Source organism: Artibeus jamaicensis, unplaced genomic scaffold (genome assembly GCF_021234435.1).
Source record: "Artibeus jamaicensis isolate MK-2021 breed Jamaican fruit bat unplaced genomic scaffold, CSHL_Jam_final scaffold_474, whole genome shotgun sequence".
Taxonomy (NCBI): Eukaryota; Metazoa; Chordata; class Mammalia; order Chiroptera; family Phyllostomidae; genus Artibeus; species Artibeus jamaicensis.
Genome location: NW_026522046.1, coordinates 4,314,717 through 4,334,265, shown reverse-complemented (window position 1 = coordinate 4,334,265; position 19,549 = coordinate 4,314,717). Strand labels below are relative to the sequence as shown.

Genomic DNA, 19,549 nt, shown 5'->3' with positions numbered 1-19,549 from the left:
CTGCAGAGGAAGACGTCGCTCCATCCCACTTTTCCTCGAGCCGCTGCCGCGCCCAGCTCGCCTGGAACGCCTCTCGCCCGCCGCCGCCGCTGCCGCCTCCGCCCACGCCGCGCAAGCGCGAGGCTTCACACCACCGACACCTGGAGGACCAAATGGCTAGAGCGGCCGACCGTTTCTTAGAAAAATTTGGCGGAAGCTGATAAGCTCCCTGGATGTTGGGACCTGGAGCCATACAGGGCTGTCTTCTGGTATCGAGCCTCTCAACTCAGGGGAGTAGGAAGTTTTCAATTGTTCCACAGAACTGTGGGCAGACAGTAACAGCTAGAAAGGTCAGCACGCTTTGATCAGTAATATCGATAACGACAGTTTATATTTTAGGGTGCTTATTCTGGGTTGGACACCTTTATGTGTATTATCTCAGTCTTCCCAAGAACCTTTTAGGTTAAATACATTTGTTTTATTGATGAGAAAACTAGGGCGTAGAGGAGTGACAGTAATACACACCGAAGGGCACACAACAAGACTCCAGCCAAGATACAAATCCAGGCCTTTATGAAGCTCTCTTGGATTCTGTCCAGCAGCAGATATCACTCCTTCCTTTAAACCTGCATTTCATAACTTTTAGCCATTTCCTGCTTTCTTCATTTATGGTCTTTTTAGGTATGGGAGATGCAAAGGTAAAAAGACCATAAAATGCAATAGTTTCTCTTTTACGGAGCTTCGCTCATCTAGTAGGCATCTTTCTGAAAGCATAGCCTTATCTTTCTTTGAACTCTGCATGAGTCAAGAAGTAAAGTGCAGCGGCAATCTACTCAAACAGATCTAGGTTATGATCCAGGCTGCACCACTAAGTAGTCCAGTGACCCTGAGTACATTCTCTCTATGCCTTTGTTTTCTGCAACAGCAATTATTTGTTGAGCTCCTCTGTGTGCCTGGTGTAGTGCTAGGCACTAGGATTGCAGAATTAAACAAAAACACATAAAAGGTCCTTGCTTTGTTGGGGTGCATATTTTAATAAGGGAGAATGGATAATACATATTAAGGAAATGAAATAGGGTAACATCAGACAGTGATTGTTGGGGGAGGGAGTCGGTGTTAAAATCGAGCTGAGGCCTGAAGAATAAGAAGCCAGCATACAAAGATCACAGCCAAAGCAACATTTACTTACTGTTTTAAGGTACCTTCTATACAGCTAAGAACAGAACAATCAGTTTCATGCTCTGATAAAACTGGCATGCCACTGCACCTGACTATGGGAGGCAGGGATGGAAACAATAAAATAAAGCAAGGTGGTGTAAGAATAAGGGATTCAGCAGGGGCCACTTTTGACTGGTTGATCAGGGAAGTCTGTTTTGAGGTGGTGGCATTTTAGCTGATTATTTGTGTTTAAAAAGGAGTCACCCACTCGAGGATCTGAGAGAAGAGTTTTAAGGCAGAGAGAGTACAGCTAGAACAAAGGCCCTAGGCAGGAATGAGCTTGGTGTATTCAAAGAAGAGAAAGGAATGCAGTGTTACTGGAACATGGTAAGGAGTATATTGACTGAGTGAATGTACATATCATATAAGGTTTTCTTTGACAAAAATTTTCCAGCATTATTGAGACATATAAGGTTTTACAATCTACCATAAAGAGTTGGGATTTTATTCTAAGTGCAATGAAAAGCTATTTGAGGCCTCTAAGCAGGGGAATGATATGATCTGGTTTGTTTGTAAGAAATCATGGTGGTGGGATGGGCAGGAGTGAACATGGGATATTAAGAGTGCTGGCAGGGGGAGACCAGTTAGCCAGGTGGGGGATAATGTGACAGCCCAGAGAGAAAGTGGAAAGCAGTGGGCAAATTCGGGCTATAGTATATAGGTAAACATTTAGATAGGGGATGCAACATAGGAATCAAGGAACACACCTAGAGTTTTGTCGTGAACAAGTTTTGTGGTGCGTTTATTGAGATAAACAAAAGTAGGAGGGGGCGTGGGGAATCAGAATTCTTATAACTAATAATAGTTACTCACTGCGCGCTTACTACGTGCCAGAAACTGTGCTAGACGGTTTAAAGATTTTTCTCCTATTAAAATGTCAAAGAGTGCCCTGGCTGGAATGGCTCAGTGGATTGGTGGCCGCCGGCAAACCAAAAGGTAGCTGGTTGGATTGGTTTGCTGGCCAGGGCCCTAGTTGGGGGCCTGCGAGAGGCAACCAGTCAATGTATCTCAAACAAGATGTTTCTCTCCCTCTTTTTCTCCCTTCCTTCCCCTTTCTCTAAAAATAAATAAATAAAATCTTGAAAAAATAAAATGTCACAACACTGCCAGTAAATACATTAAATCTGTAAATAAAGAAGCTTGGGCTCACGGCTAGTAAGTGTGGAAGCTGGATCCGAACTTCAGTCTGTCCACCTTACCGGCTCTTCGCCGCGAAACCGAGACCATTTCTCCCTGAGCTGTCAGGAGCAGGTAAAATAAGAGCTCCTGTATAGGGCGTTCCGCAGTACGGAGTGTTTGCAGTGATTGTCCCCGCCCATTTCGCCCCAATCCCTTGGCCCCCGCATCGTGCTAGTAGTTCCGTATGAATGAAATTCCAGGACTGGTAAAGTGGATCAAACTTGCCTCCTACTATTGGTCAGAGCTGAAAGAGAAGCCTCGTGATTGGGCAAAAGTCAGAGGAGGCGGGCTGGGTATCTTCGGGTACCTCAGATACCCTCTTGGGGCACTCATTTCTCCAACGCTCTTTTACGTAGTTTTCTACGACTCTAGAGGGCCGTGGCCGAGCCGATTCCTGCGGCGGCGCGAATCTCTGACGTTTCCCCTTCTAATTGGCTAGAAAGTGAGACTGCAGTTCCGAAGCCTAACTGGCCGCGCGGGCCGCCTGGAAGGTGAAGTGTACTGCGCTGATTGGCTGCGCCTAGAGGGCCGCGTGTGATGTCCCGAGCGGCGATTGGCTTTCATCTGCTAGGGGCTTCTCTCACTGGGACAGGGGACACCCGGGAAGTAGACTGGCAGACGAGGGGGCAGGAGGGCCAGCTTGCGTCGCTCCAAACCCAGTAGAAGACCCCGGCGCGCGGCTGCCTTTGAGGGCCGGGTGGGCAGGAGAACTGACGCGGCGGCTGCAGCTGCGGAGACACTGAGGAGTGTGTGAGACTGGGGCCGGCATAGGGGCTGGCACGAGAAACCATGGCCCCGCAAAACCTGGGCACCTTCTGCCTGTTGCTGCTGTACCTCATCGGGGCCGTGATCGCCGGGTGAGGAACGGGCATCCGCGCGGCACGGGGCTCTTGAGTCATTTCTGGCCGGGAGAGCCTGAAGGAGGAGGAGGGGGCGTTGCTATGGTGAGACGGCAGGGCGGAGGAATGGATAGTGTGGACCAGGTTGTTGGGGTGGAGAGGAGAGCAATGGGTGACACGAGTGACAGGGACTTACTTAGAGACAGAGGCCTTATAGAGCTAGATTTGTCGGGAGGGGTAGGAGCTGGATGCAGTGCCAAACACAACGCAGGGGGCAGGGGGGCTGTTGACCTAGAGAAAAGGGCTATATAATGTTAAGCCTGCAACGAGCCATTGGGGAGTTGACCTTAAAGTAGGTAGGTTAGTGCCAGGTTGAGTGAGGAAGTGAGTAGAACAGGTAGGGAAATCTTGCTGGGACTGAAGGAAATTAAATTGAGGAGGAAAAGGCAGACCCTTTGGAGCGCCCTTGTACAGCTTCTTGAGATTCTGAGTGTAAGCTGTCATCATGCCTGTCTCTCTCCATGGTACATTTTGAGAAGCTGAATGGTATGAGCCAGAAAAGCTTTTCACCAACAGGTAGCAGACGAGGATTCTAGCCCTCCCACCCCCACCACACCTATGAATATGTGACCTTGAAGGAACCACCTAAATTCACATCTGTAATATAAGGATAATAATGCGTCTCCTGTATGAGGGGAATAGGACCACCTGAACTCTTGAAGATCCTTCTAGCCTTTAAGATGCTATAATCCCAGTGACGATAGGATATGATATACCAGGCTTATATTTTAGAATGTGGGGAATAGCAGGGTATTAGTTTCTAACAATTAATTGCTCTAAATAGAGAAAGTTTTACCTAGTAGAGCTTTGAAATTTAAGTGCTTATTTTCTTAAAGGCTTTTTGCCTGTGCATATATGCTTAAACTTTGTCATTTTTTCTTGTAAAACATCTTAACTTAAAAAAATTAATTTGTCCTGGGTCATGCTTTATTGTTTTTGTTAGTATTTTTTATACTTAAAGCAATAAGTACACTAAGGAGCTTAAGTAAAATATCAGTATAAATATTGGTAATAGTGAAGCTTTATAGCCCTGGTTGGTGTGGCTTGGTTGGGCATTGTCCTGCAAACCAAAGATCGTGAATTCAGTTCTTAGGGCACCTGCCTGGGTTGCAGGTTCAGTCTGGTTGGGGGCTGTACAGAAGGCAACCAATCGATGTCTCTCACATCAATGTTTCTCTCCCTCTCTCTCATTCCCTTCCCCTCTCTCTAAAATGAAAAATTAAATTAGAAAAACTTTCACTTTTAAAAGTGTATTATATAACTCATGAAGTTTCCTTCTCTCTCCACAGGAGAGATTTCTATAAGATCTTGGGGGTGCCTCGCAGTGCCTCTATAAAAGACATTAAAAAGGCCTACAGGAAACTAGCCCTGCAGCTTCACCCTGACCGGAACCCTGATGATCCACAAGCACAGGAGAAATTCCAGGATCTGGGTGCTGCTTATGAGGTGAGTCAGGAGAAAGGATAAAGCATGAATAAAACTTACAGCTATAGCCCTGGCTGGTGTAGCTCAGTGGATTGAGCATGGGCCTGTGAAGCAAAGGGTCGAAGATTCGATTCCCAGTCAGGGCACATGCCTGGGTTGCAGATCAGGTCCCCAGTAGGGGACACATGAGAGGCAACTACACACTGATGTTTCTCTCCCACTCTTTCTCCTTCCCTTCCCTTCTCTCTAAAAATAAACAAATAAAATATTGAGAAGAAAATTCTGAACAATCAGTTTAAAAAAAAACTTAGAGCTATAGAATAGACTTTGTAACATGGGGAAGCACTCTCTTCTTTCAGGCCATTTCTTTTTAGAAATAGAGAATAGATAAAAGTAAAAGTAATATTTGATGCTATATTGTACATTAATATTTATAGATGCCATTTCCTGCCTTTTTCATATTAACTTTTTTTTATTAAAGAGAGTAATGTTGAAAAGATGATTGAAAGGAAGTTAGATGGATAGGTTATAAGTAGATTAATCACTAGTCAATCAATTTGGGAGTTGGAGACAGAACAAAAACCTAAGTGAGGATTGCAGATCTGCATGCCTGTATGGACTAGACGAATAACATTCAGGGCAGGTGTAAGATAAAGCATGGCAGTGGATATCCTGCTTCCCATCTCGGGAATCAGTCGGGATTGAGAACTGTGACACACTGAAGCCTTCTAGACCCATTTCAAGGGAGCAGCTGTGGTTCGGCACTATCCAGTATTTGGCCAATACAAGTGCAATCACTGTTGCCAGATCATTTCATATTTCAAGAGAAGTACAAATCCAAAATCCAGGTGACTAATTCAATTTTAAAATTTCATATTCATGCAGCTCAAACAAAACAGCTGTTATTTGAACTTGCAACCTGTACTCTAGCAGTCAAAACACTTCCGTGTGTGCCATCTCATTCACTCTTCACCAGAACACTGTGGAATATAGTAGGGCTGGGCAGAGTCTTAATCCTGTTTTCTTTTTCTTTGATAATTTTAACCACATTGAGGAATACTAATTGATGCTTGATAAATTATTTACTATGTGAAAATGTGTTAGACAGAACTTTTCAACATTATGGTAGAAAAATTTTACAAATAAGGTATTGATATTTTTTATATCTTAATTTAGGAGGTAGATGGTTTGCATGTGTTGAATTCACCTTTCCTCTAGAAATAGAAAAAGTAATCTGTGGTTTTATTTTTGTTAAGCTTTACCGAGATATAATTGACAAGTAAAATTGTAGTAGTTTTAAAGTGTTCATCATAATTATTTGGTATATGTGTACATTGTGAAAGGGGATCCACTTAACACATCTATCACCTCACATATGGGGTTTTTTTGTGAAGATATTTTAATTCTGATTTCTTAGCAAATTTCAATTATATAGTACAGTGTTATCAACTCTGCTCATCATTTGTTTCCATTTTCTAAAAGGGCACAGAAATAATTGAACTCCAAACTCCATGGAGCTAAAACTTCTAAATTTGAGTCAAATTTCTATATAGTGAGAAGGCTAGAAGCAAATCTGAAAAATATTAATAGTGGAAAAAACCCAAAGGAAGGGATTGCATGGCCTCCTTGATTGAAGAAGTGAACAGACTAAAACAGAGACTTATACCTAGGTGAAACCTAGAACTACTGGGGTCCCCCTTTCTTCTCTTGGCACCTTCAGGGATTCTGTGGGATCCAAATTTCTAACTCAGGCCCACAAACTTGAGAGGGTTGGTGGACCCTGTTACATTATACATGACATTTTATTTCTTGTTGACAATATGAATTCTATATTTTTGTACTATATGTCCCATGAATATTCTCATTGTTTGCTAGGAATTAAATACCCAAAAATATTTTCTAAGAACGCTATTGCTATAAATTTACCAAGCTGTTTAAAGAATCTGTCATGTTCTTTAGCCGTAATCTAGGCAGGTTCATTTATGAGATTACAATTTATAACTCTTAAGAGCCTTTCTAAGTCACAAGTTCAATTTTATTGTTGTTTGTTTTCTTTTTGTTTTTGTGTCATTCACTTGATTGCTTTTGTATCTTAGATAAATTAGAGCTGTAAAGATGAAGACTGAACATAAATCTGTCTTTTTACTGAGCTGGGGTTATTGCATTTTAATTAGTTAACACCCTGTGTTGTTGAGCAATCAACTAATAATAGTTTTTTATTTCTTTTGGAAATAAAATAGTTTCGAAGACCATAGGATAAAATTTGCTTTCCTCAGACGAAGAAAAGTAAGGAGGAAGCGAATGATAATAGATAACTTGAAAAGTAGTTTTGGGACAGGTGTAGAAACCTCTCATGTCCAAAAAAAACTGACTAAAAATAAAAAGTAGCCTTTGTTTTGGGGTTTTGAAATGGTCTTCCTTATAAATCCAAATGATGGTTTCATTTCTTTTCTTTAAGATGAGATCAGAGAAGTATACTTGCAAGTGGAAATATTGGAAATCCAAATTGCATGATAATGTATTTTTTTTTGTTTTTAAAAATGAACTCTTACCCATTTCTGCTTTTCCAAAGTAGCTACTTATTCTTGAGGATATTTACCAAAACATTCCTTCCTCTCCTGGTCTATCATAGTGACTTTAGTCAAATACTGTAGTCACTTCTCTTGGGCTAACCCATTTGTCTTTGTTTTTAAGAATGCTCATTTTCAAAGCCCTGGCTGGTATAGCTCAGTGGATTGAGTGTGGGCCTGTGAATCTGGTTCGATTCCTAGTGAGGGCATATGCCTGGGTCGTGGGCCTAGTGTGGGTAGGGGGCATGTGAAAGGCAACCACACATTGATATTTCCTCTCTGTTTTTCCCCTTCCCTTCCCCTCTCTCTGAAAATAAATAAAATCTTTATGAGGAAAGAATGCTTATTTTCACCTACACTCAAGTTTTTTTACTCTTCTAAATGTATTTTAAATGTTAATAAATGTTTTCTGGGCCCCTTGCACATCATTTCAGCCTTGAGCCATAAGGCAATCAGATCTTCCCCCTTTTTTTTTTGCTGAGTCATCAAGCCCCATCTATTTCCACCTCTCTTCTGAGCCAGCTCAGGTATGGGTTTGCAGTAACTTTCTCTTTCAGTCTGCTGTTCAAAGAGGAGTTGAAAATATCAAGGAAGGAGTATATATTTATTTAATTTTCAAAGGTATATGTGTTCATATACTTCAGATTGCTCTAAGACAAGAAGCTTTTTATTTTGGGGGGAAGGAAAATTATGAAGAATATGGAAGCTTATTTTATTTTTATATTCTTTAGTATTATGTGTGGAATGGGCCCGATGAGAAAGCATTTATGCCTTTGACTGCATGTAGTTTTCAAAAACTATTAAAATTTCAAAAAGTCTTTTTAGGCTGTGAAATTGACCTTGAGCAACCTTCACAGAGCAGTGGCCCATTTTACTCTCTGCAATTCAAACATGGGAGATCATGAACTTAAACATGTATATGGCAGACAGCATTGTTTCACAAGTGGATTTCTATATACCCACCAAAATGAAAAAGGAGGGTCTATCATTTGATTCCCTTGATTTATCGGATTTATCAGTCTGTTGGGGACGAGGGCATGGGAAGGCCCCGTAGGCCTATGAAATTTTAAGGCTGTCCTAATTTACTGTTTCTGGCACTAATGGCAGTCCATTATAGACATATCCTCATTTGTAGTTTAGAGAGAGTATATAGCATAGTGGTCGATAAGCATGAGCACTGGAGTCTAACTGCATGGAGGTAAACGTGATGATTTCTTCTCACCTCTTTCCCGTTACTGTCCTCACTGTCATAGCCACATCATTAATCTCAGATACGATTTTTATGGGACTAGGTAAGTTTGGATAAATTTAAATGAAAAATGTAAATTGAGCAATCTGGAAATTACAAAATGAAAAATGCATCAAAGAATTTAGTCTGCTAAAGAAAAAACTTTATAAACATTCCTTAATATTGTACATAATGAAAACTACATTCACTAAAATCTTAGACACAGTATCAGAATTTTTAAAAAAAACCCATAAATATGAGTGCACCTTATCTGAACATTACCAACTCATGATCTTTTTTGTTCCCAGGTTCTGTCAGATAGTGAGAAGCGGAAACAGTATGATACTTATGGTGAAGAGGGATTAAAAGACGGTCATCAGAGCTCCCATGGAGACATTTTTTCACAGTATGTAATTTACCCATCTGCAAAGCAGTAGTGCCTAACAATGAATCATTTAGTGATTATTAAACAGTTGTTCTTGCTCCCTTGTTCAGAAGCTTTTGACAAAAAGTGCATCTCAATTGATCCTTGACTAAAAGGTCGATCATCATCTTTCCATTTTCACAAAGCTCCAGAAAAGACGGGTAGCACTGAAAGGGCTGTTAGTCTAGCCACCTGTATCAGTCAATGGAACCTTGACAATGTTGTGGGGGAGATACATGTTGGAAATTAGTTCATCCTCATCTCCTTGCTGTCTTAGCATTTGCAAACCATTTAAAGAGAAAAGTCATTCTTGTAAGCAGAGAGAGAGAGAGAGATTCCTACTTCCATACCTAGAACTGCCTCTCTTTCATCCAGTCAGCATGAGGTCAGTTATGGTAACCAGTGTTCAGGAAAGGAATTAGGGTAGAGGCTTTTATTTCCTGCTGTGAGATGGCTTTCTGGAAGTGCTGAGTGGCTGGAATAATAAACACTTTGCCTTCTCATTCTGCCAACCCCTCTTTGTTGAGCACTTAAATTTCCATATGCTCTAGTAATGCCCTGTATTAGGAGAGCTTAATTTAGGGTTTCGAGTCAAGTTATAAACAAAATAGCCCTGGCTGGCGTGGCTCAGTGGATTGAGTGCTGCCTGCGAACTGAAGGGTCACCAGTTCAATTCTGAGTCAGGGCACATGCCTGAGTTACAGGCCAGGTCTCCAGTAGAGGGTACTCGAGAGGCAAACAAACACACATTCCTGTTTCTCTGTCTCTCTTTCTCCTTCCCTTCTTCTCTCTCTAAAGATAATAAAACGTGTTTTTTTTAAAGTTATAAACAAAATAATGTTTGAAGATGCATTTTTATGGGGAGAGGGTTTATGACTTTCTTCAGATTCTCAAAGGATTTTGTGAACCCTTCTCCAAAAGAAGTTAAGAGTCACTGTCTCATGTAATAACGTTCGGGGGTGACAGTACATTTTCAGGACTTGTGGAGATGTGTGAGTAATGTGATTAGGAAATCGTTTTCTTCCCGAGGGTCGATTGGGTTTTTTCCTGCTAGGGCATGTCCTGCTCCCCTTCACTGTTGAGAAGTGATCCCCAGGGAGGCCAAAACAGAAACAAACCTTGTTTGTACCCCCTGCCCCCTCATGAGCAAATCCTCCCTCTCTGCTTTTATTTAAGATTCAGGGAATCTATTCACCAAGATTGGTTGGCAGGGAAGTTATATAGTTGTCATCATCACTGTGCTAGCATCTGAGGCTTAATAACAGCAACAGTTAACATTAAGATTAGAACACCTGCACAGCTGGAGGTCACTGTATTAATCTGTAAGAGATGCTTCTGTTACTCACAAAAATTAGATTTGATTTTGCAGAACCCAGAACTTCCTTTTCCTTAAGGCTTAAAATTTTACTAAGGCTGATGCTTATTTAATGTATTTAATTATGTACCCAAGATGTTTGTACAGAGCAGCAGCTTTCCCAAAAGTTAGTCTAAAAATCATACAAAATGAACATTGCAAATGTTCAAAATGACCATTACTTTCAGCATAACATGGTTTATATATTCTATATCCTTTCTCAGTAAGCTCATTATTTATTGATATTTCTCAGTATTAAAACATCATTTCATTGATTAAGTCCAATTCGGAATTCACTGGTACACTATATATGTGCATAGTACTATATATCTGGGCAATGGTACATTTGTTTGTGGTAGAGGCAATATAGTTGTATAAATTACAAATTGTGTATGATATATGACTCCAATGCATTAAAAATGTTTTTTCAGTTTTGTACAGTATATTGGTAGGACACAATATTTTATGAATGTGAAGAAAACTAAATAATTGCAAGACATGAACTCTCATTTCTTTTCCTGTTGATTTTACAATTATCTACAGCTTCTTTGGAGATTTTGGTTTCATGTTTGGAGGAACCCCTCGTCAGCAAGACAGAAATATTCCCAGAGGAAGTGATATTATTGTAGATCTAGAAGTCACTTTGGAAGAAGTGTATGCAGGAAATTTTGTGGAAGTAAGTTCAAACAATACAGCTGCTCATATTGACTCCCAGAACTTGTTCTTTTGACTAAAAACAAAGGGTTTCTGGGGATCTTCTCTGTCTTTTTGGGGGTGGGAGAGCGACCAGATGTATAGAATTGCATTAATCATAGTCCTTGGTTCATCAAACACTGTTACTGGGTCATGAACTCACCCTCTAGGCCAAGAACTAAATAAAACAATACCACCATTTACATCCATCTACCCATGTCCTCCTTCACTAGTATGTTCCCCTGCCTCCCTTCAAAGGCAGCTACTAACCTGAATTTTGTCTTTATTATTCCTTTCCATTCTTGCTTGTTGTATTATATATGTGAATATATGATTACTATGTCATTTATCTTCACTGTTTTTGACTTTGTAAAAATGGTGTCATACTGTACATTATCTTTTGGGACTGGCTCTTTCATCCATGTTGTTGCTTACAGCTATAATTCTACCGAATAGAATTTCACTGTGACCACAATGTATCAATACGCAAATAGGTTATTTCCAGTTTTTTTTCGATTTCAACCAGTGCTTTTATGAACATTTTTGTATATATACCCAGGTACATATGAACCAAAAATTTCTCTTGGGTTTATATATAAGAGTGGAATTGCTGGATAATATGAACCAGCATTCATTTGTACAAGATAATAGATACCACATTGTATTCTCATTTGGTTGGTACCAGCATTTGCACCTACAATTTATAAAAGATTCTATAGATCTGCCTGCCTCTCTAATACTTTGAATTATTAGACTTCTCAATTTTCACCCATTAAATGGGTATACAATGTTACCTTATAGTGGTCTTAATTTGCATTTTTTGATTAATAATTAGGATAAGCATCTTCATGTTTATTGGCCATATTTGTTTCCTGTCTGTGAAATGCTTTTTCATGTCTTTTGCCCATTTTTCTTCTGACCTGGTCTTATTGATTGCTAAGAAAAGTTTATTCTTACTACTAATCCTTTGTTGGCTGCATATAATACAAATGTATCCTATCAGTTTGTAACCTGTCTTTTCATTATATTGAAGATTTATTTAAATGAATATAAATAATTCATTTTAATGTGGTGAATTTATCAGTGTTTTCTTTTATGGTTAGTGTTTGTGTCTTGTTTAAGAACTTCTCTGCTCTAAAATCAGAAAGCAGTTCACCTATATTTTCTGCTAAAACATTGGAATATTTTAATTGGTGGTTATTCATCTTTGTTAATTCTGGAAAATTTATCTGTACTGTATTTTCAGATATTTAAACCATTGGCACTTCTACTTCTATCAGCTCTTAACTTTCTTTTAATATTAAACATATTTTTATCCTCCCCACCTTCCTTCTAGGAGAGTGCTTCATGGTTTCCTAGCTCACTACTTCAATCCTCAGTCAACTCATATTTTTATATGTAATATTTCTACTTGGTCCTTGAATTATGTCTTATTCTATTTCATTTTGTTAATGTCTTTCCTTATCCCTATAGTATTAATTTCTTAGACTGTCTTCTCAACTAGATTTGCTCAAAAGACGCATGCTACCCGGCTCGTTACCTTTGGGGGCTGTGGTAGGTAGTTGGAGTCCTCAGGTCCCCTAGCTGTTTGAGTTCATATGGCCTCTGTAGGGATCTACCCCTTTCTTCCCTTACAGAACATAGAGGGCAAGCCTTTACCTAGTGGTTTTCTCTGTGTTTTGTTTTCTTGGAGTTTTTGTTTGCTATCTGGCGTCTATTATGTTCTGGGGAGGGGGCCAGATGGTGTCTTTCCTGAGGCAGTTCAGGAGCAAGGCCATGGCGGAACTTCAGCTGCTTTTTCCCAACATCTTCACTGCCCCTGCCAGCTCCTGTTGCCCCGTATACGCCAGTTCAGAACAGCCTTGTGTCTCTGGCATTTTCTCACACATTTTGTGTTATCATCATTGTTTCTAGGAATTCATATTTTCTTACAATTTTGTCAGGATTTTGGAGGAAATAGCAGTAGTCTAAGCATATGTGCCATCTCAACAAGAAGCAATTTCTTCTTAGTTGTGGCTTTTGGTCAGAATAGCTGAAAGAAGAGGGCTAGACAATTACAGAAGATGAAACTGGCTTGTAATACTGTTGTTCAGTCTGAGGAATGAGAGAAAAAGGATTTTATTTATTTATTTATTTATTTTTGTAAATTTATTTTTTATTTTTTTAATTTATTTATTTGTCTTTAGAGGGGAAGGGAAGGAGAGAGGGAGAGAATCAAGTTGTTGTCGTTTTAAAGTACATGGGCCATCTCTCCTTCAAGAACAGCTTAGGTTGTTCAGGTAGGAGAAGGGCAGCGAGCCTAATTAACTCCTGTGTTTGCTCCAAGACCTATTGTCTGCAGTCATTGCCAGTACACGGTACACCTCACTTTTTGCAGTTAGTGTGGTTTTGAACAAATTCTTTCTAATCTAATTATTGTAAAGGATGTAAGTTACCTTGCCATTTAAATGAACTGATAGCAAATTTTTTTTTTTAAGAAAAAAAATGCTTTGAGAGAACATAGTGGTTAAAAACATGGACTCTGGAGCTAGACTGCCTGGCTCTGCCGTATGTCAGTTATGTGACCTTGGTCATGTTACTGAACTTTGTGTGCTTCCATTACTTCCTCTGTACAATGGAAATAATAACAGTCTCATAAGGTTGCTGCTGGGATTCAATGAATTTATATATGTAAAAACGATTAGAGCATTGCTTGGCACATGGTAAGTGCTATAAAGTATTGCTCTAATTACTGTTGTGGCTATTTATTCTGTTCTGGGCTCTCATATGTTGGAAGGTGGGCTTTCCAAGGTGGGATCTGCCTCCAAGCCTTTGTGTCATGCTGCTGTGTGAGCATGTGCTTTGTGATTAGGTATTTCACTAATGAAACAGATAAAAGCAATACATTTCTCCATATATATTAATTTCCACATACTTAGAGGGATCAGAATGTTTAATAGCAGTCATCTACAAAGAGAGGATCATTGCATGTCTTATGGGCTAAACTATCTGAATTGAGATAGCACTGGAAGCAGTCCGAGACTGAGTTGCCTGAAACAAGGAATTGTTCTCATCAGGTTAATCAGAGCTAATGTTCTGGCGGCAGCCACATACCAGCTCTTAAAGGCTGTGGTTGTTCTTCAGGGGTTATGCGCGACATAGCTCAGATTTCCAAAAGATAGTAACTCTGTGGACTACTGTAAATCAATCATACTTAATTGTGACTTAGAAATGCTGATATATAACACATTTTCCTGTCCTTTTTTATTCCCCTCTCTCTCCTCCAACTTTAGAATCTGAGTCATTTAAACATCTGTCTGTTTCATTGCCGTTCGGGGGTTATTTGAACTCCGCAAGTACTTCTCTCAGCTCAGGGCTTCCTGAGGGATTGCTTACCAGAGAGGGGGATGTTCCAGCTCTGGCGCATGTGCAGAGCCCTGGTCAGTTGAGAAAGCCAAAGGCTGCTTTACATGAGAGGGAAGCTGATATTGTTTATACGCTTCTTAGGTAGTTAGAAACAAACCTGTGGCAAGGCAGGCTCCTGGCAAACGAAAATGCAACTGTCGGCAGGAGATGCGGACCACCCAGCTGGGCCCAGGGCGCTTCCAGATGACCCAGGAGGTGGTCTGCGATGAGTGCCCTAATGTCAAGTAAGTGACAGTTGTTCTCCCAAAAGACACTTTAATCATCCCATTTGTCTAATAAAATGCGAATGGTCCATTTCTAGATTTTTTTCCCTCCCTCCCCTTACTTTTCTCTGTCTCATGTTCTGCCAGAGGATAGAACAAAGAAATGTACATCTTAATTTTTTCCAAAGGTATTTCTTCTAAATATCTACCTTTATGTTTCTGAACTAATACGCAGTGGTCTATATTTCTCAATATACCTGATAAATGTTTGTTGTTTCATTTTTTCTACTTGGAATCTTAGAGCAATATTATATGTCCAGCAAACATTTCATATTAGAAAAGTACTATTTGCTAATTGTTTTTTAAATACAACTATTTAATTGAACCTTAAACTGTCTATACCATAACTTGATCAGCTATTTGTGAGATCAGGAAAAAAAGTCATATGGGATAAACTCTGCTGCTAGATTCCTGATAAGCATGACCCTGCCCCTCCAGGTGCAAATGTATGTAAGTGTGAGCAGTTTCCTCTGTCATGCATCACGCAGTTCAAAGTAGCCATTCTACGGCGGGTGTTTTGGAGGCAGCAGCCGAATGAGTGTATGTTATGTAGTAGCTTCCTCCTGTGTTGGCATGTAGAAGGTGTCTGTGGGTATCTGATAGTTTCATCAACTAGAGATACGGATAGTCTTCCAAGAAAAAGCTCTGGTAGAATGGATACAACTTTATTTGTATTTGGTTTGTATTTTCTTTTCTTTTTCTTCATATTACATTCTCTTTATTCAGACTAGTGAATGAAGAACGAACACTGGAGGTAGAAATAGAGCCTGGGGTGAGAGATGGCATGGAGTACCCCTTTATTGGAGAAGGTAAAATATTGATGTTCATGTTTTACTATGATAACTTTCTGCTTTCTGTTTGCTTGTACCTCCCACCCTTACCTCATCCCATATCCTTAATGGCCACACAGTGATGCACATATTATTTCCAACACTCCAGTCAGCCTGAGGATACAGAAAGCCTGTTTTGACCATTGTGGTTGGCCACCCTTAGCAGTAGCATTACTGTTTGTCCTTTGAATATCCTGTTTAAAAGTTTCTATCAAGTAACCTAAGTTATATCAAAATTTAGGGTGTTCAGACCTTAGTGAATTAATTTTAACTCAGCAGTGAAAAAAGACATGTAACTCTAGTTGGCATTAATAAATGATTCTGAGACCTTACCTTTGGGGTTTTACATTGAAAACTGTAAAAGGAAAAAAGAGCTTTAAGACTTCAGGTTCAAGAAATCAATGAATCATTCCCTGTTTAGGAAATAGGTCAAGTTATCTGTTGCTGCGCCTGAGGTACAGCTGATCTGAAACTTTATATAAGCAGGTAGAGACACTGCTCTCACAGATAGGCTTGATAGTTGACACCTTAGGTATCGATTTTAAAATATTCTCTCAGCTGCCAAATGGATGTGCAGTGTTAGACACGTGTGGCTCACAACCTGCTCTGATCGTTTCTGACTAGGTGAGCCTCACGTGGATGGAGAACCAGGAGACTTACGGTTCCGAATCAGAGTCGTCAAGTAAGTAATCTAATTTGAGAGGCCTTCACTTCAGCCCCTACTTTTCAGATGAGTCAGATTATAGAAATATGGGAAGTCCCTGAGGCACTGCCAGACAGACTTTTTCCTTTGTTTAATGTCCTTGATACCCTCAAGGATTACTTGTAACTCTACAAAAATACTGAAAATTTTGGGTTGGGGCCGAGGATTGAGCCTAGTTTTATGTTTACTCAGGACCTACAAATTCAAAAGAGGTTAGAAGGAGAGAATTAATAAGACAAGTAAGGAGTTGTTAAAGAGAAGGAAAGAAGAATGGGAAGTCAAGGAGACCTGAGATTTTAACCGAGGCAATACAGTCTACCGAGAATGGCAGACTTCTTCTCCCAGAAGGGGCCTTCCATGATATAATACACGCTTTTGTGCAGAGAGAGCTCTTTGTTAGCTTCTCTTTGGCCTGAAGTGCTACTTAGATAAGAATTTTGCCTGGGACTCAGGCTTTCTTGTTTATTATTTCTCTCGTTACCAATTTGGAAACCAGTGATACCTTGCTTCTTAGGAGTCTTTGAAAGAAGGTTCCCACCTGAACATGGAGAAATGGGCCCCCACCACCTAAGACTTTTCTCTCACAGTACTCTTTAATCTCCACGATCTTTTCCTTGGTGTTTTCTTCCTTGTCATTTTCATTGTTTCATGGAGAAAGTGGAACATGTACTATTACCATGTACTAAGCCTGGTACCTTCTTAAGTCTGTCTTTGCCAAAATTCCGTCTTATCCTATCCTCATCCTCCCCCTTGCCCACCTTATCTCCATCTCCAGAGCTGACCTGGCCTTGGGAGCCCAGCTCTGGAAACCTCTCCAGACCCGTTCATTATGCCGTCTCCCCAGCCCACATTGCTAGAAGTTGTCTTTCTCCCTTTTTCATAATCTAATTATGTGTAGGTTTATTTACATGCTTTGGCTTCTGCTGATTGTGAGCTTCTTAAGAGTAGGATTTAATAAATCTTATGTGCCTTTTTAGGTTACTACTACACACAAAAGGATGTTCAGTAAATGCTTATTGTTTAAGTGAGTGATGTTCATCCTTTTTTCAAAACGTTCTAAAAACGTTTTGAACTCTTTCCAAAGAAGGATGGAAGTTAATGATTTTTACCTTGTTCTCTGTACAGGCACCCGATATTTGAAAGGAGAGGAGATGATTTGTACACAAATGTAACAGTCTCACTAGTCGAGTCTCTGGTGGGCTTCGATATGGATATTACTCACTTGGATGGTCACAAGGTAAACAAACCAATTTTCCTGCTTCCTGCCTGTCCTCTTAAAAGTGGTCGTGTGTGTGGTTTCAGAATTATTTCATCCACTTCAATCACTTAGAGCCATGGGGACTTTTTTCTCAGTCTTGGCCTCCTCTTATTCTTCCACCGAAGTTCTGGACGTTTCAGCTACTCAGAGTTGATTGCACAGCCTTTGTCAGTCTTGTCCTTATAGCCTCCAATGGCAAACACTTACTATTGTGCTTGTTTATGTGTTTGGTTCTCCTTTTCCTTTTGAGAGCCTTCTCTTTCTTCAGCTCCCAGTGTTCTAATGAGTTTCCCTTTCCCCTTCATCTTTCCTGCCTCCTCTGAGATACAATGTGAGCTTTGAGCACCTGTTCACTAGAAGCTGGTGGTGCACTTTGGGAGTATCAGTCCTGCTCTAGTTCATTCCCTTTTGCTTTCCAGGTACATATTTCCCGGGATAAGATCACCAGACCAGGAGCAAAGCTATGGAAGAAAGGGGAAGGCCTCCCCAACTTTGACAACAATAACATCAAGGGCTCTTTGATAATCACTTTTGATGTGGATTTTCCAAAAGAACAGTTAACAGAGGAAGCAAGAGAAGGTAGGGGATATAATGCATATAAGTATATGTGCTTGATGTATGTGAGTATGAGAACAGAGTGGTTAAAGAAGATAGGCAATAAAAACAAAACCCACCAGTGACATCAGACATCAACCATTAACACTAGTGAACACAAGACTAGGAATGAACTTGCCTTCTGGAAAAGCAATATTAAAAATTCTTCTGTCACTATGTTACAAAGGGCTGTCTAAGGCAGGCTTTGAAACCCAGGGAGTGACAGGTCGTGTGGACATGTGGGTATGAAACGGAATGAGCACAGATGAGTGAGACCAAACTGTTCAAGGAGAGATGAGGTGTACCTGAGGGTTAGAGCCATGGGGATGATGTCTGCTGTGGCTGGTTGAGTGGAGGGCCTAGTTGGTGGGTCCTAAATAAAAGGAAGAAGGTGAAAGAGGTCAAAACTGTAAAGAGAACAAAGAAGGAATGGAAGACAGCTGAAAAGATTTCATTCCATTTCGATTGCCTTTCTCATAAGGTTTTATGGGATGTGTATGGTATGTGTGCTTGAGAGACAGAGAAAGACAAGATCGTCTGGGACGTGTGCGCATGTGTGGAGGTATCCCTGTGTAATGAAGTTGGATGTTGGTGATTAGTTTAATTCAGATCATGGTTATTGTAAGGTCTTCTGTGCGCCTGCGCATGAAACATGCTCTTTATGCTCTAGGGGAGTCACATTTGTGCTAATGGAATAATTTGTTCTTCTTTCTTCAGGTATCAAACAGCTACTGAAACAGGGATCAGTGCAGAAGGTGTACAATGGACTGCAAGGATATTAAGAGTGAATAAAATTGGACTTTGTTTAAAATAAGTGAATCAGCGATATTTATTATCTGCAAGATTTTTTTTTAGTTTGTTTTGGTTTTCAATATGCAAGTTTGGCTTAATTTTTTCTTCTAATGATCGTCATGAATGAATAAGAGGGCTTAGGAATTTGTCCTTTTTTGTTCAGAAAAGAGTGACCAGCAAAAGGTTTAATAATACCTCTCCCTTAGGGGATTTAATGTCTGGTGCTGCCACCTGAGTTTCAAGAATTAAAGCTACAAGAGGACTCCAGGAGCAAAAGAGACACGATGTAAGGGGTTGGAGTTAATTGGTAGCTATTTCATTCAAAATACCAACTGGAGAAGTCTGTTTTTAAATACATTTTGTTGTTAATTTTTCTCGACTCCTGTTTCTTGTTGGTTCAGCTACACTGTTGTCTTTTCCATCTCCCTTTTGGTCATTTTCCCTTCATTTGCCCATTTCTCTCCTTGGTGCCTGTGAGTTGGGTTGTCTTCCCATCAAGCAAGATGGATGCCCACACCTGGAAAAACCCAGTCTCCATCCCAGTCCTCTAGAAGGGAGCTTGAATAAACTGAATAAACAAAGACTGGGGTAGATGAATCAAGGTTACCCAGAAATCTCATTGTCCTTGAGAAAGTATAAGTCCTCATTTAATTTGGGAATAGAAAAATCTGATAAGGGTACAAGTCACTTTCACATATCTGACCTCACGGGACCTGATGATTAAAAAGCCTTTGT

The 19,549-nt window shown here is 40.2% G+C and overlaps 2 protein-coding genes across 7 annotated transcripts in view; one reads left to right on the top strand and one right to left on the bottom strand.

The window, feature by feature from the left end:
* Positions 1–2,465, bottom strand: part of TBCCD1 (TBCC domain containing 1) — a 33,807-nt gene extending 31,342 nt beyond the window's left edge. For 4 of the 6 annotated variants that reach the window (XR_005080207.2, XR_005080206.2, XM_037129671.2 and 1 more), the window contains exons 1-2: positions 2,348–2,465; positions 1–321 (exon numbers count right to left, since the gene is read on the bottom strand). The gene's annotated coding sequence lies outside the window, so the exon portion shown is untranslated. The remainder of the gene's footprint in view (positions 322–2,347) is intronic. The other 2 variants (XM_053657870.1, XM_053657871.1) reach the window with 2 other exon arrangements.
* A 476-nt stretch (positions 2,466–2,941) lies between these two features.
* On the top strand, positions 2,942–19,187 carry DNAJB11 (DnaJ heat shock protein family (Hsp40) member B11). Its single transcript, XM_037129675.2, has 10 exons — positions 2,942–3,233; positions 4,565–4,721; positions 8,807–8,904; positions 10,820–10,952; positions 14,456–14,598; positions 15,364–15,446; positions 16,092–16,149; positions 17,296–17,407; positions 17,848–18,007; positions 18,740–19,187. Exons 1-10 carry the CDS (start codon positions 3,166–3,168, stop codon positions 18,802–18,804), a joined length of 1,077 nt encoding a protein of 358 aa, XP_036985570.1. The 5' UTR covers positions 2,942–3,165; the 3' UTR covers positions 18,805–19,187.
* The last annotated feature ends 362 nt before the right edge of the window (positions 19,188–19,549 follow it).

Coding starts and splice junctions, on each gene's coding strand:
- DNAJB11 (XM_037129675.2), top strand. CDS start 3,166: ATGGCCCCGCAAAACCTGGGCACCTTCTGCCTGTTGCTGCTGTACCTC. Junction 3,234..4,564: donor ATCGGGGCCGTGATCGCCGG/GTGAGGAACGGG, acceptor CTCTCTCCACAG/GAGAGATTTCTATAAGATCT. Junction 18,008..18,739: donor AACAGAGGAAGCAAGAGAAG/GTAGGGGATATA, acceptor TTCTTTCTTCAG/GTATCAAACAGCTACTGAAA.